Source organism: Dromiciops gliroides, chromosome 3 (genome assembly GCF_019393635.1).
Source record: "Dromiciops gliroides isolate mDroGli1 chromosome 3, mDroGli1.pri, whole genome shotgun sequence".
Classification (NCBI taxonomy): domain Eukaryota; kingdom Metazoa; phylum Chordata; class Mammalia; order Microbiotheria; family Microbiotheriidae; genus Dromiciops; species Dromiciops gliroides.
Genome location: NC_057863.1, coordinates 561,376,027 through 561,388,381, shown reverse-complemented (window position 1 = coordinate 561,388,381; position 12,355 = coordinate 561,376,027). Strand labels below are relative to the sequence as shown.

The window sequence follows — 12,355 nt, the reverse complement described above, 5'->3', positions numbered from 1 at the left end:
CCAAATCTAATCCATTTTGGCCTCTATGTAAAATTATGGTGACAATTATTCCTCTGCAAAATTCAATGACTTCACATCTAAGTAGCAGATTTTGGAAATATTCTTAAATGTACTGGCAACAAAAATATAGCTCTCACCCTTATTCCACCCAAAAGAAAATACTTTCAAGAAGCTATAAAATGAGGTAATGGGTTTAGTAAAATTGATATGAGAGCAATTCACTAATATATGTCAGATAATTAGCAGGACTGGTCTACTGGAACTGAAAAAGAAAGGAATTTGTGAGGCCTTTCTGTAGTTTCTTCCCAGCAAAAATTCAAGTAAGCTGATTTTTTAAAAAATTAAATTCATGAAAAGACTTTCAAATAACACTATTTAAAATCTGTCATAAAGAGTTAACAAGTCTATCTACATGACAAGAGATAAGACGATGCTTACTAATGTTTCCCGCTTCTTCATGGCTAGACCAAATTTAAGTAGTACAAGTAGTTGCTGAAGTGTATCTCAGTTTCCTTTTCCTTCGTTCGATAAATGGTAGAACACCAGTTACACAACATGTAACCCTTCTGGAATGGCATAGTGAAATTAAGCCTAGACTAGTTAAAACTAATTTAAGTTATGAAAACACAATCTTAAAGGGTCACCGAAAAAAACAAAGCAAACAAAGCCAAAAAATAAAGGTGCTAAGCCCTCCCACCTTAAAAAAACACGGCTACACAAATCCTACTCAATTATCAAGAGAGCTTGGTTACCATTAAGTATCTCTAAGCATAGTTGCCCTCCCATCAAACAGGCACAAAAACAATATCAAGAAACCTGGCTTACACAATCTTTATTTGTGTGTATTTTTTTTAAAAGCATGAAGATTCTTCATGGTAGAAAAGTGTTTTTTTGTTCTCCCTTCTTCCCTCCAACCCCAAGCTTACTCTAAACATGCACAGTTAATGAATTTCAATATTCCTGCTCATTACAACTTTATGAAACATGCAGAGAAAAAAAATATGAGCTTTCAGCATATAAAAACTGCAGCAACCTTTCATAACTTGAGATTAATCATAAGAAAAAAACTAGTCCTACGTTATTGTCTAATGCACCGAAATTTATATATTTGTGAAGTTTTTTAAAAGGGAAGAATCCACAAAATAAATTTTACATAATTGGTTACTGAATCTGGAACAACATGCTAGAATAAACTAAAAAGAATTTATAAATGTGATGCTATTTCTAGTTAAATTTTTAGTACTCAGAGTTGTCAAAATCATGACTGTTAAAAATCTATTTTAATTAGTGTATATTTAACCAAATTAGATTAAATGTTTTTATTCTTTTTGAATAGGCTTTTTAATTTATAAAGAAACAAATCAACAGTGAGCACATTTTAGATTTTCTGTTCTTAATTTAACTTTTTCTGGTTTATTTTAACTAAGTTTAATAATTTAGAAGCAGTTTTTCAGTTTAGATTTCATTATTCTTTCATCCTCATGCTTTTAAATGGTAGTTCGTTTATTATCTTCAAAATATGACAATGGTTCAGCTCCCTTTAAAAATTACTTTATTTAAATCATGTTTTCCAAAAAAGAGGGTTCTGGGTTAGTCGCCTTTGAAAGTTTTCATACCTAGAAAAGAAAGCAAACAGAATTACATGTAAGAAAATTAAAATGGTATCTCTTACCACCTGTCAAATTATGCACAAGTCAGGGCAAAGCAGAAAATTGAAAACAAGTTAGCAAATGGAAAAGGGGGGGGGGTACAACTACCTAGTAAAGAGTTACAATTAGGTGTTTTAATTTTTAACACTGGCATTCATTTAATTTCAAATTCAGAGCAATCAGGGACTTGACTTTAGTGGTAATAATGTTAATAGTGGACATTTATGTTATTTGAAAGTTTACAGAACACTTTACATACACTTATTTGATCCTCAAAAATAACCCCATTTGAAGTAGGTAGTGCAAGTATTATCTCCATTTTACAGGTGAAGAAACTTAGTCGTTTCCTTGAGTGGCTTATCCAAGGTTGCGAAGCTAGTAAGGGTTGAGAAGCTGGATTAGAATACAGGTCTCTCAACTCCAAGACTAGGTTCTTTTCAACTCTTCTGTCACTCGTGCTGACATGACTCATTATTGTTAATAGCTAAAACTGATGTAGAGCTTTAAGGTACTTTAAGTGCTTTGCCTTTACATACATTACCTCATTCCAAAACGCTTTCCTACAAAGTATAAAAAACATGGAACTTGAAATCACCTACAGCTACAGCTTTTGTAACTTACAGAAGCACAAAAATTCCATGAAGTGGAATGTCCTTATTTTTATGTAGACCATTATTGCTTCTAAATTATCAACACTTATTGAAGGGTGATATGACCAAATTTTATGTCTTTCTGTATATGCCTTCAAGGCACATGTAAATTAACTTACGGTCTTTTAACACGATTTTTAAGAATCTTCAGATAACATTTCTTGTTTTTATGTACTAAAAAAAACACTCCTTGCATTTAAAATTCTCTAGGGGGTAACCACACATACCTGGGCACAGGAATCTCTCACATATACCATTAATCAATTCCATGAAAACATGACATTAAGAAAAACAACTTTCTAAGAAGTAGTTCCATGTTGAGGAAAAATCAGAGCTGCAGAGGATACAGCAGGGTGGAGCAGTGGTAAAGAGCACAGATGTGAAGTCAGAAGATCTGCACTAAAATCCTATTACCACCTACATGACCTTGGAAAAGGCTCACTTTCCTCATCCATGAAATGAGAAAGGTGGACTGGAGCAGGGGTGTCCACCTCAAGTAAAAATGGATCGCCCATCCCAGTGACCCATACTGACTTAGAAAACCACTTCTTAACATTATCTGTGTTCTACTGTACATATCCCTTCCACACTGCAGGAATTGGGGTGTGGTGCTGCTGCAATATGGAAAATTTGTTTAAAAGTTCTTGGCCCTCTTGTCATACCAGAAAAGATATTATACAATATTAAACATATATTTCATGCATGTTTGAGTTACTAAACTTTTCTGTGCTGTCTACTGGCCTTCACGTATTGTCTGTGGCTTCCACAAAACTCCCCCCCAAAATTCCATTTAATTTTTTATGCCAACCTGCAATATATCGTAATCACAATGGGGAAAGTTGCCATGTGGAAGGGATAACTGTACTTTTAATTATTTTGTTAAATATTTCCCAATTACAATCTAATCTGGTTCTAATAGCACCAAGACTTGATATCTCTGAACTAGAAAACACCATGGTATGAGGGGAAAGTAGTAGCTTAGAAGGTGAGAGGCCTGAGTTCACCTGTGTGACCCTGGGCAAGTCACTTTACTCATCTAGGTCTGTTTCCTCATTCATACAATGAGCAGCCAGACCCAATGGCTTCTGGGAGCCCCTTCCAGCTCTAAATCTATCTTCCTATGCTCTTAGACTAGGATAGCATGTTGGAGAACAACGTGGGAGAGAAAGAGCTGAGCACAACGTTCTAAAAAGGTTAGGGTGATTAAGGTAGAGTTTGGACATCATATGTGAATAACATTATCATAAACAAGCCTAACTGACGCAACTTTACTCTCTAACTCCATGGTACCTAGTTTAACGTCATCCAGGTAAAACAGCTACTCAGTGAATATTTACTGTTAATGCCGAGACAAAAGACAATTTCTTTACAAGTCTGCTCGGCTATAAAATGACAAATGGTTTACAACTGAAAGAGATCATTTCACAGATGAGTAAAACGAGGTCAAAAGGCCACGCAGAGAGGATCCTGAAAGCACCTCAGAAGAGATCTAGGCACATCTCATTTTACGGATGAGGAAGCTAAAGTCCAGGGAGATTAGGTGATCCGGTCATATAAATCGTTTACTTCAAGGCAGAACTTGAAGCTGGGCCTTATGATTCTGAAGTCAGTGTTCTTTCTAGTGTAACATGCCATCTGGTAAATAGGAGATCTGAGGTTCAAAGAGAGGGTCACTGACTTCAAAGTCAGTGTTCTTGACAAGATAGAGAATATTCATTCCCTCTGATTTTGCAAACATATAGTCAGTAAAGAAATGTTACTAAAAGTGAAAACCTCTATTTCTACACACCATTTCAGAACCACGTTTGCCGGAATAAAAACTTCAGATGGATTTGGTGTCATCTGGGCCTGAGACACAGCAAATGATGAAGCAAAATTGTAGAAGTTATCCAACATCTTCTGAGTAAACTGAAAAGCAAATAAATAGCCCATGAATTGTTAGCCAATGCCCAAAATAGACTGTTTATTTGGTTCTTTAACTTTTTACAGTATTAATAAGTATGTCTATTTATGAAAGGAAAGATTCTTTTCTCATCTTTTTTTTTTTTTTTTGGCAGGGCAATGGGGGTTAAGTGACTTGCCCAGGATCACACAGCTAGTAAGTGTAAAGTGTCTGAGGCTGGATTTGAACTCAGGTACTCCTGACTCCAAGGCCAGTGCTCTATCCACTACTCCATCTAGCTGCCCCCTCTTTTCTCATCTTATCAAAACAATGAGTCTTGAGCATAATATTTAAGCCCCGAACTGTAGGCATCTTTCCCTTGAATAGGTTTTGATAGTTTCATGAATTTTCAGCATGCTCTATTATTCTAGAAGTCATAAGTGTTTCTCTAGTACTGCCTTTATAATTTCAAAGCAGTCCTTATCAAACGGTTTCAATTTCCAAGCTTACGATTTTGAGAATGTGTAGAAAAATGAAAAAATGTTTTTCCCAACATAAATACTCCTAGCCCTTCCAAAACAACAGAGCTTTGCCCAGACAGTACAAACACAGATTTGATTAAACAAGACACTTAAGTTATGAAGGTGAAAATTAATTAAGCCAAGTGTTAAGTACCACTTTTTTGACGACTAAAAAAATCATTCTTTTCCCCTTTCTCAGAAACAAAAATTAGGCATCAAATGCCAGCTACAGGCAACACTTCTAAGAAACTTATAGGAGTGGCCTTCTTCCTAATAGGAACAAAACAAGAAAGATTATTTCAGAAAACAATCATACAAAAATGGCTGTTAAGAGAAGGGACTAATTCTAAAATAAAGAGGAAGGAGGGGACTAGACGAGGTGGGAGAACAAAAAAATTTTTTTAACTATTTGAACTATTATTAATAGCAAAACAAATACTGAAGGCCTATATTCGGGACATGCTTTTTATCTGAAGTCAATTAAATAATTTGAATTTTTTATGCTTTGAAGAAAAAAATGTTTTAAATGGATAAGGACCCATATTCTCCCATAATCTCCACAGCCACTCTCCCTCCCTCCCTCCCCATCTAATATGAGTAGGGATAGGGACTGGATTTATATGTCACTAGGCTAGGGGACTCCCTCATCAACAGTTTCTGACTCTTACTCTCAGAGAGCCACCTACAACACTTCTCCACGGTCACATGGCCAGGAGGTGTCAGAAGCAACATTTGGAGTCTGATTTTCCTGGCTTCAGGATCAACTCTATCCATTTTGACCCACTGTCTCTTTAAAATAAACAAATCATGAACATATGGGTTCCTATTTTTCAAGTAATTAAGTAAATTTACACTACTTTGTGAATGACAGCACAGGACTTTATAATATATCAGAGGCTCACAGGTCACAGCCCCTGACAGGTTTATATAATGTCAGTTATGCCAGCATTCCTCTTAAAGACTAATTCAGTCAGTTAATCTTCCTATTTAAACCACTTATACTGGATATTTTTTCATGAGAAAACAAGTAGATCAGTTTCTTTTGGGGGGGGAGGGGGGGTTGTGGGGCAATTGGGGTTAAGTGACTTGCCCAGGGTCACACAGCCAGCAAGTGCCAAGTGTCTGAGGCCGGACCTGAATTCAGGTCCTCCTGAATCCAGGGCCAGTGCTCCATCCACTGCGCCACCTAGCTGCCCCCAGATCAGTTTCTAAATGCATAGGCTGGTAACTAAAATTTTGTGATTTTTAAAAAACATTTACATTTGTACCCAACAGGCTGACTTTTGAAGTATGCTAACTTGTTCTCAAGTTTCATCCCGTTACCTGAGTGAACGAATCAACTGATGACACAGCAGCATTGCCCACAGGAGTCAACTGGGCCAGATTATCCAGTAATTCCACTGAAATGCCAATCTGTGCAACAGTAGGAGTACGGGTAATATTCATGGCTCCAAAAGGATGCTGGCTGCCTTCTCCTGAAAGAAACACAACCAGTACAGGATTCTCTTTATGATGATGCTGATCCATACAAATACCAGATCTGCACGATTTAACAAAAGTATGACTCATATATATATATATATATATATATATATATATATATATATATAAACAGTTAATAATGAACACTTGTAGAATACTAGTCTTTTATTTATATTCGGAAGTCCCCCCCCAAAAGGGTTTTTTTTAGGTTTTCTTACACCAGGAAATAACTTTTTCAAAAGTCACTAAAATTGCTAGAGTATGACATACACGACATGAAACTGGAGAAAAAACCAATATTAGGTCTATGGGATAATTTTCTAAATCTACATGATATCATATAGCTTTTTATGGCTGATCTTTTTCTTTAACAAAAGATAATTCAATTGTCATCATGAATGGTCAACATCAAATATGTATTACTATCCTGTATTTAGGTATGTGATTTTTTGGACTGCCCATATACTAGTACTCAAGGATCAATGAATTCTCAGCTTGGATAACTTAGTCCCACCAACTCAGGGATAAGTCCTGGATTTATAAAAATATTACAGGTTAAATGTTTTTCCTAGGGTCACAAAACTAGTCAGTATCACAGATGGATTTTAACCCAGGTCTCCTGACCCCAAAGAGTCATTCATTTTATCTAATGGGCCTCATTGGCTCTTTTTAAAAAATCATTTTTTAAAAGTTAATTACTTTATTTCTCTGACATCCAAACTTGACTCTGCATTATGTTTCTAAGCCACCTCCTCTTAATGTAAATTGTTAGGTGATCACTGAATGCAAGCAAATCTTAGTTTTAATTCTAAGCTAATTTGAGAGTCTTTTAATGCCATTCTTGTGGAAAAAATGAAAATGGAGGCTAGATGACAGATGGATTCAGACTTAGCTGAATAGACGTCAAGTTGACTTATTCTTGGAAAGCAGGCTTCAACAAAAGGCCCAGGGATCTGTGCTTGGCCCTGGGCAACTTAACATTTTTATCAACTATTAATGATTTGAATCACCACCAGCAGATAGTCTATAGATGAGGCAGCGATTGGGGGGATAACCAACAACACTCTGGATATCCCCCAAGTCAGGATACAAAAAGATCTGAACAAGATAGAGCCTTGACAGGCTAGAGCACTAGGTTGCATCTAATACAAAATCAAGAGAAACTTGAGTTAAATCTTACACTAATGTGATTTTAGGTTGCATAAAGGAAACTGTGAACATCCAGGATTAAGGAGAAGATAGTCCTGAAGAGTTCAACCCTAGTGAGACCACACCAAAAGTATTATGTTATATTCTGGGCATTGTTGTTGTTCAGTCATTTTTAGTTTTCAGTCACGTCCAACCCTTAGTGACTCCATTTGGGGTTTTCTTGGCAAAGACACTGGAGTAGCTTTCTTTTGCCATTTCCTTCTCTAGCTCATTTTACAGGTGAGGAAACTGATGTAAACTGGGTAAAATGACTTGCCCAGGGTCACACAGCTAGTAAGTGTTTGAGGCCAGGTTTGAACTCAGGAAGTTGAGTCTTCCTGACTCCAAGGCTAGCACTTTATCCACTGAGCCACCTAGCTGCCTTCCATTTGACAAATGACATTAATAAGCTGAACAACATCTAGAGAGATACTGAAAGGGCCTTGACCCCTACCAGTAACCTCAAGCATTCTGGGAATATCCAGTCTGGAGAAGAGCAGACTCAGAGGGGATTTGATAGCTATCTTTTAACATACGAAACCCTTTAGCTGGAAGAGGACTTGTCTGTATAAGGGCCAAGAGTGGAAACTGCACGATGTCAATTTGGGCTCAATATCAAGAAAATGTTTCTTAGAACTAGTTATCCCTAAGTGAATGTCCATACGAGGTATTTCAGCAAAGGCCCAATGACCCTATTGCAGGCATACTCTAAAGGGAATTCTTTTTTTCAGGGATGGCTTGGACTAGATGGACCTTGAGGTCTTTTCCAATCCGAATTTCTGTGGCTCTATATATACTGTTGTTAGCTTATGACAATTAATTATAAAGGTCAGTCTGCTGGGGCGGGGAGGGAATTCACAAAATGTATTATCCAAAATACAGTGCCCTGAATACAGTCACTTAATAAATGATGATAAATAATTTTAATTCTCTTTTCACAGATTTGGATTCATGCTCTATATGAATATCTACTTTGTTTTATGCTATGGATGTTATACGTTACATAAGAGCAGTCCTACAGCTCTTTATATCACATTTACGTAGAACTTTAAAGGTTTACAAAGCTTCTTCCTCACACACACACACCAAAACAAAACAACAAAAAAAAAACAAACCAACAACCATTAAGTAGGTAGACCAATTATCATTCTCATTTTACAGGTGAGGAAACAGGTTTTAGCCTGTTGGGTGACTGAGGGCCAGAGAGTTGAGGTGACTTTTCTATGATCATACCCTGTCAGTCAAGTTTCAAATTCAAGTCTCCTAATTCAAAATCCATCATTCTATTACTCTTTTTTTTGTTTTTGTTTGTTTGTTTGTTTGTTTTTTGTGGGGCAATGGGGGTTAAGTGACTTGCCCAGGGTCACACAGCTAGTAAGTATCAAGTGTCTGAGGCCGGATTTGAACTCAGGTCCTTCTGAATCCAGGGCCGGTGCTTTATCCACTGCGCCACCTAGCTGCCCCTCATTCTATTACTCTTAACTACTTACCCCAAGACTCTTAAATGTTTAGCCAAAGTATAAAAATGGAAACATGGGATAGTTTAAAGAATTAGATGCTCTGTAGGTTCAAACTTCAACACTTTTAAATTTTTTTAAGCTTTATAAATAAGTGAACTTTACCAAAAAAAATCTTGAAAACAACTCATTTACTGCTGATCAGTTTTAGTATTTCTATATGATTGGTTCATTTTGAAGGGTCATGCAAATTCAGAATTTATGATGAGACATGTTAAATGTTTATTTCTGCCTAATAAGCAGAATCCAAAGCTTCCTATTATGGGAGGGTGCAAGGAAGAAGGAGAGAAAGGAGGAAAGCTTTCAACTGCTATCACTAATGTGTGTGCAGAAAGAGAAAAACTCAAAAGGGAATGGGAGCAGTCCAAAGAAGGCCCTGGGACTAAGGGAAAGATCTTTGCTGGTAGGAATTGCTTCACTCTTTGCATTTTTATCCCCAAAATGATTAACTATGCTTTATAAATGCTTGTTGACTGATTCTTACTACAAAATTCCATTCTACAGAGAAGGTATGAATTCTTGAATTAATAATCTGCTTTAATGTCAAGGCCATGAGAAAGCCCTACATGACTTGAAGAAACATCATATAGGGTAAAGACTGGCAAGTCTCCTCAGTCTCTGGTAACATGGTATCTGCAAAGTCTACAATAGCTTCAGTCCTTCAAGTCACTAAAGGGTTCTAGATGTTCGTGACAACAAGGAGAGGTCAAAGAACAATGACAGTCTCTTGTCTTAACCTGAATTCCATCACTAAGATAATTACCATGATACAGAAAACTGGCAGGACAGGCTAGATAATCTAGACACAGTATGCACATCCAATTATAATACAGTAAAATACAAATCAAACAGCACTCGGTAAAAAGGGTGTTTTACTCAACATGAAGTTTAATCATATGCTCTTGGATGTTTTCACTATAAAAATTTAAATACTATAATTAAAATCATAATCTTTACTATCAATTTAGTAGAAAAAGCAACAAATAGCTAACAGTCCAAATTTTATTCTTCATTTCAGTATCTTCTAAGAGATATTTAGTCTTTTTTACACACACACACACACACACACACACACACACACACATACACATACACATACACACAGAGCTTAAAACTGGATTACCCTATCTAACTTCAGAATGCATGTGAATATAGATGTGAGATATTCATTTAATAAACAAACCAAATATATTGTTCCCAGCACTTTGCTAGGTACTCTAGGGGATATCAAAGTATGATGGTGCTTGGGGCTTACAAACTGTTTGGGAAATGAGGCATCCAAATACATCCAAAAATTAAAGAATACAAATAGCACGTATTTAATGTTGAATTATATAGTACAAAGTATAAGTGACATTCCAAGGACTCACAACATAATAAAGGCCACTCAGCTGACTAAACTAGAGAAATAAAACTTCTCCATTGTATGCCTCTTGTTCTCCCCTTATTTCATGTATGGGGGGAAAGCATCACCCCTCAGTATGAATTATAGCTTACTAAGCTCATGTTGCCCTCTACTAAGCATCATTCATGCTTTCCTCAGAACAGAAATTGGGGAAATAAGTTAGGCATTATTGTTTTTTAAAGTCTTTCCTAAAATCTGAGCTGGGATAGGAGAAAAGGAGACAATAAGGATCAGAAAGTATTTAATGAGCTACACACTGAGAAAAAAAAAAACCCAAAGAAACAAACAACAACAAAAAAAAAACAGGAAGTGAAAAAGGAGAAAAAGATTAATGAAAATTATGTCTATTTTTCCATAACTGCTTATTTTAACTCTTCATAGTACAGTACTAAAGCAATAGTAACATCAGAAAGAACAGGAAGCAGTAAGCAAAATCAGTTTGTGTCACACAATAGGGAGCGGCGATCTCAAAAATGGAAAAGAGAAATGCAAATCCTACTTTATTATAAACTTGAATTTTAAAAGAGATGACAGAGATGTTCTTTTAAAATTTCTCTTCAATGATTAGTTTTCTTTCCTGGGAGAATACAAATTTTGAAAACTAGCACATAAGTAATATAAATACTCTAATCCTTAATAAAAAATGTGAAAATTAGTGGGGGGGGGGAACTTTGGAATTGTTTCCCACAGTCTAACATTGTTTCACAATAGTAACTCTAAGATAAGTAGAATGCAATTGTGAAAGGCCTCATGACATAATAAATTCAGTTGTACTACAAGTTTTAAAAAATTGGGTTCTCTGAGAAAACTGTGGTGCACATATCCCTCACTTGAACACTAGGCTCTACCATGATCTCCAAATATCAGTACGATTCTACTGTTTCTGCTCTTTCATTTCATCATCTGGAGATAAGCACAATCGTGCTCTGAAGAGTACTGTAGACACAATATAAAGTATCTTTGAAGCTAAACATAAAAACAAATACTTTTATGATAAATCTATCTTACATCTGAACTAATGTCCTACTCCCCCACCTGCTCCTCCAATCTTGGCCTCTTCTGTTTCCCATCCTTCATACAATTTTCCACTGCAGATGGCACTTGCGCTGCCCAATCTGGAACTCTCCCTGCCTGAGACATTGAGCCATTTCCTCTTTGTATCTTGAGACACTTTACAAATAGTCAACCTACAGAGAAAAGGAAGGGTTTAGGTTGAGCTTTATGGGTATGAAAAAGAATATAGATGTTGCACTTATGAACTCTTAAAATACATATCTCTGCATGGGAAAGATCACTGCAGAGGGAGAGTTCAGCAGTTAGAAGATTATAAAGCTATCTTGACAAAAAAACCCAAATAGGATATATTAGGCAATCATGTGTATGCTATAACGTAGTACTGCTTCAGATATATTCAATAATAAATAAACTTTTCCCCATTTAAATTCTGAATAAAAAGTTTTAAAATTCTTCTTTCTGGAGATCATTATTCCATAATGACTGATTTGGTTTTACAGAAAGAAAACAAAATTGATAATTTTTGGCTTCTCAATCAACATAGATGTGGGAAAGATGTTTAAATTTCTATAGAGACATTAGTTTGCATACATCTCAATTCTGACTGGATTTTCAAGGCTGATAATATACTTTCTAGTAACTTGGCCTGTATATAACACCACTTTCTAAACTCCTGATAGGAGTTATAATGGATAAAGTCCCAAGCCTATAACAAAATGTCAAAATTTGACAATACTCATATTGTAAGATCTAGAAAAGAATGTTTTGGTATCAATAGAAAACTTATTTTACTTTCTAATTACAAGTGTTTCTTAGTTAAAAACAGCCACCAGTACTACATAGTAGACTATCAAATTCAGTTTCTCCATGGATGTCATTATTAGAACTGAAGCTACACTTCCACTGAGATAACTGACAGCATAAAAGGAAATCCTCATGGTAAATTTCATCTCAAAGTATCAAGTAAACCATCTGACTTGCTTCTTCCACTCAGCTCAACAGGTCTGGAGAGAACTTAAGGACCAGACAGCCAGGACATACTTCAAT

The 12,355-nt window shown here is 36.0% G+C and overlaps 1 protein-coding gene across 2 annotated transcripts in view; it reads right to left on the bottom strand.

Moving 5' to 3' along the window:
• Positions 1–807: 807 nt before the first annotated feature.
• Positions 808–12,355, bottom strand: part of HIKESHI (heat shock protein nuclear import factor hikeshi) — a 41,174-nt gene continuing 29,626 nt past the window's right edge. The window contains exons 3-5 of one of the 2 annotated variants that reach the window (XM_043990581.1): positions 6,026–6,177; positions 4,089–4,207; positions 808–1,616 (exon numbers count right to left, since the gene is read on the bottom strand). In XM_043990581.1, the coding sequence (XP_043846516.1) occupies positions 1,562–1,616; positions 4,089–4,207; positions 6,026–6,177 (326 nt within the window). In that variant the 3' untranslated portion in view covers positions 808–1,561. Of the gene's footprint in view, positions 2,025–4,088; positions 4,208–6,025; positions 6,178–12,355 lie in introns of both variants that reach the window. The other variant, XM_043990582.1, reaches the window with a different exon arrangement.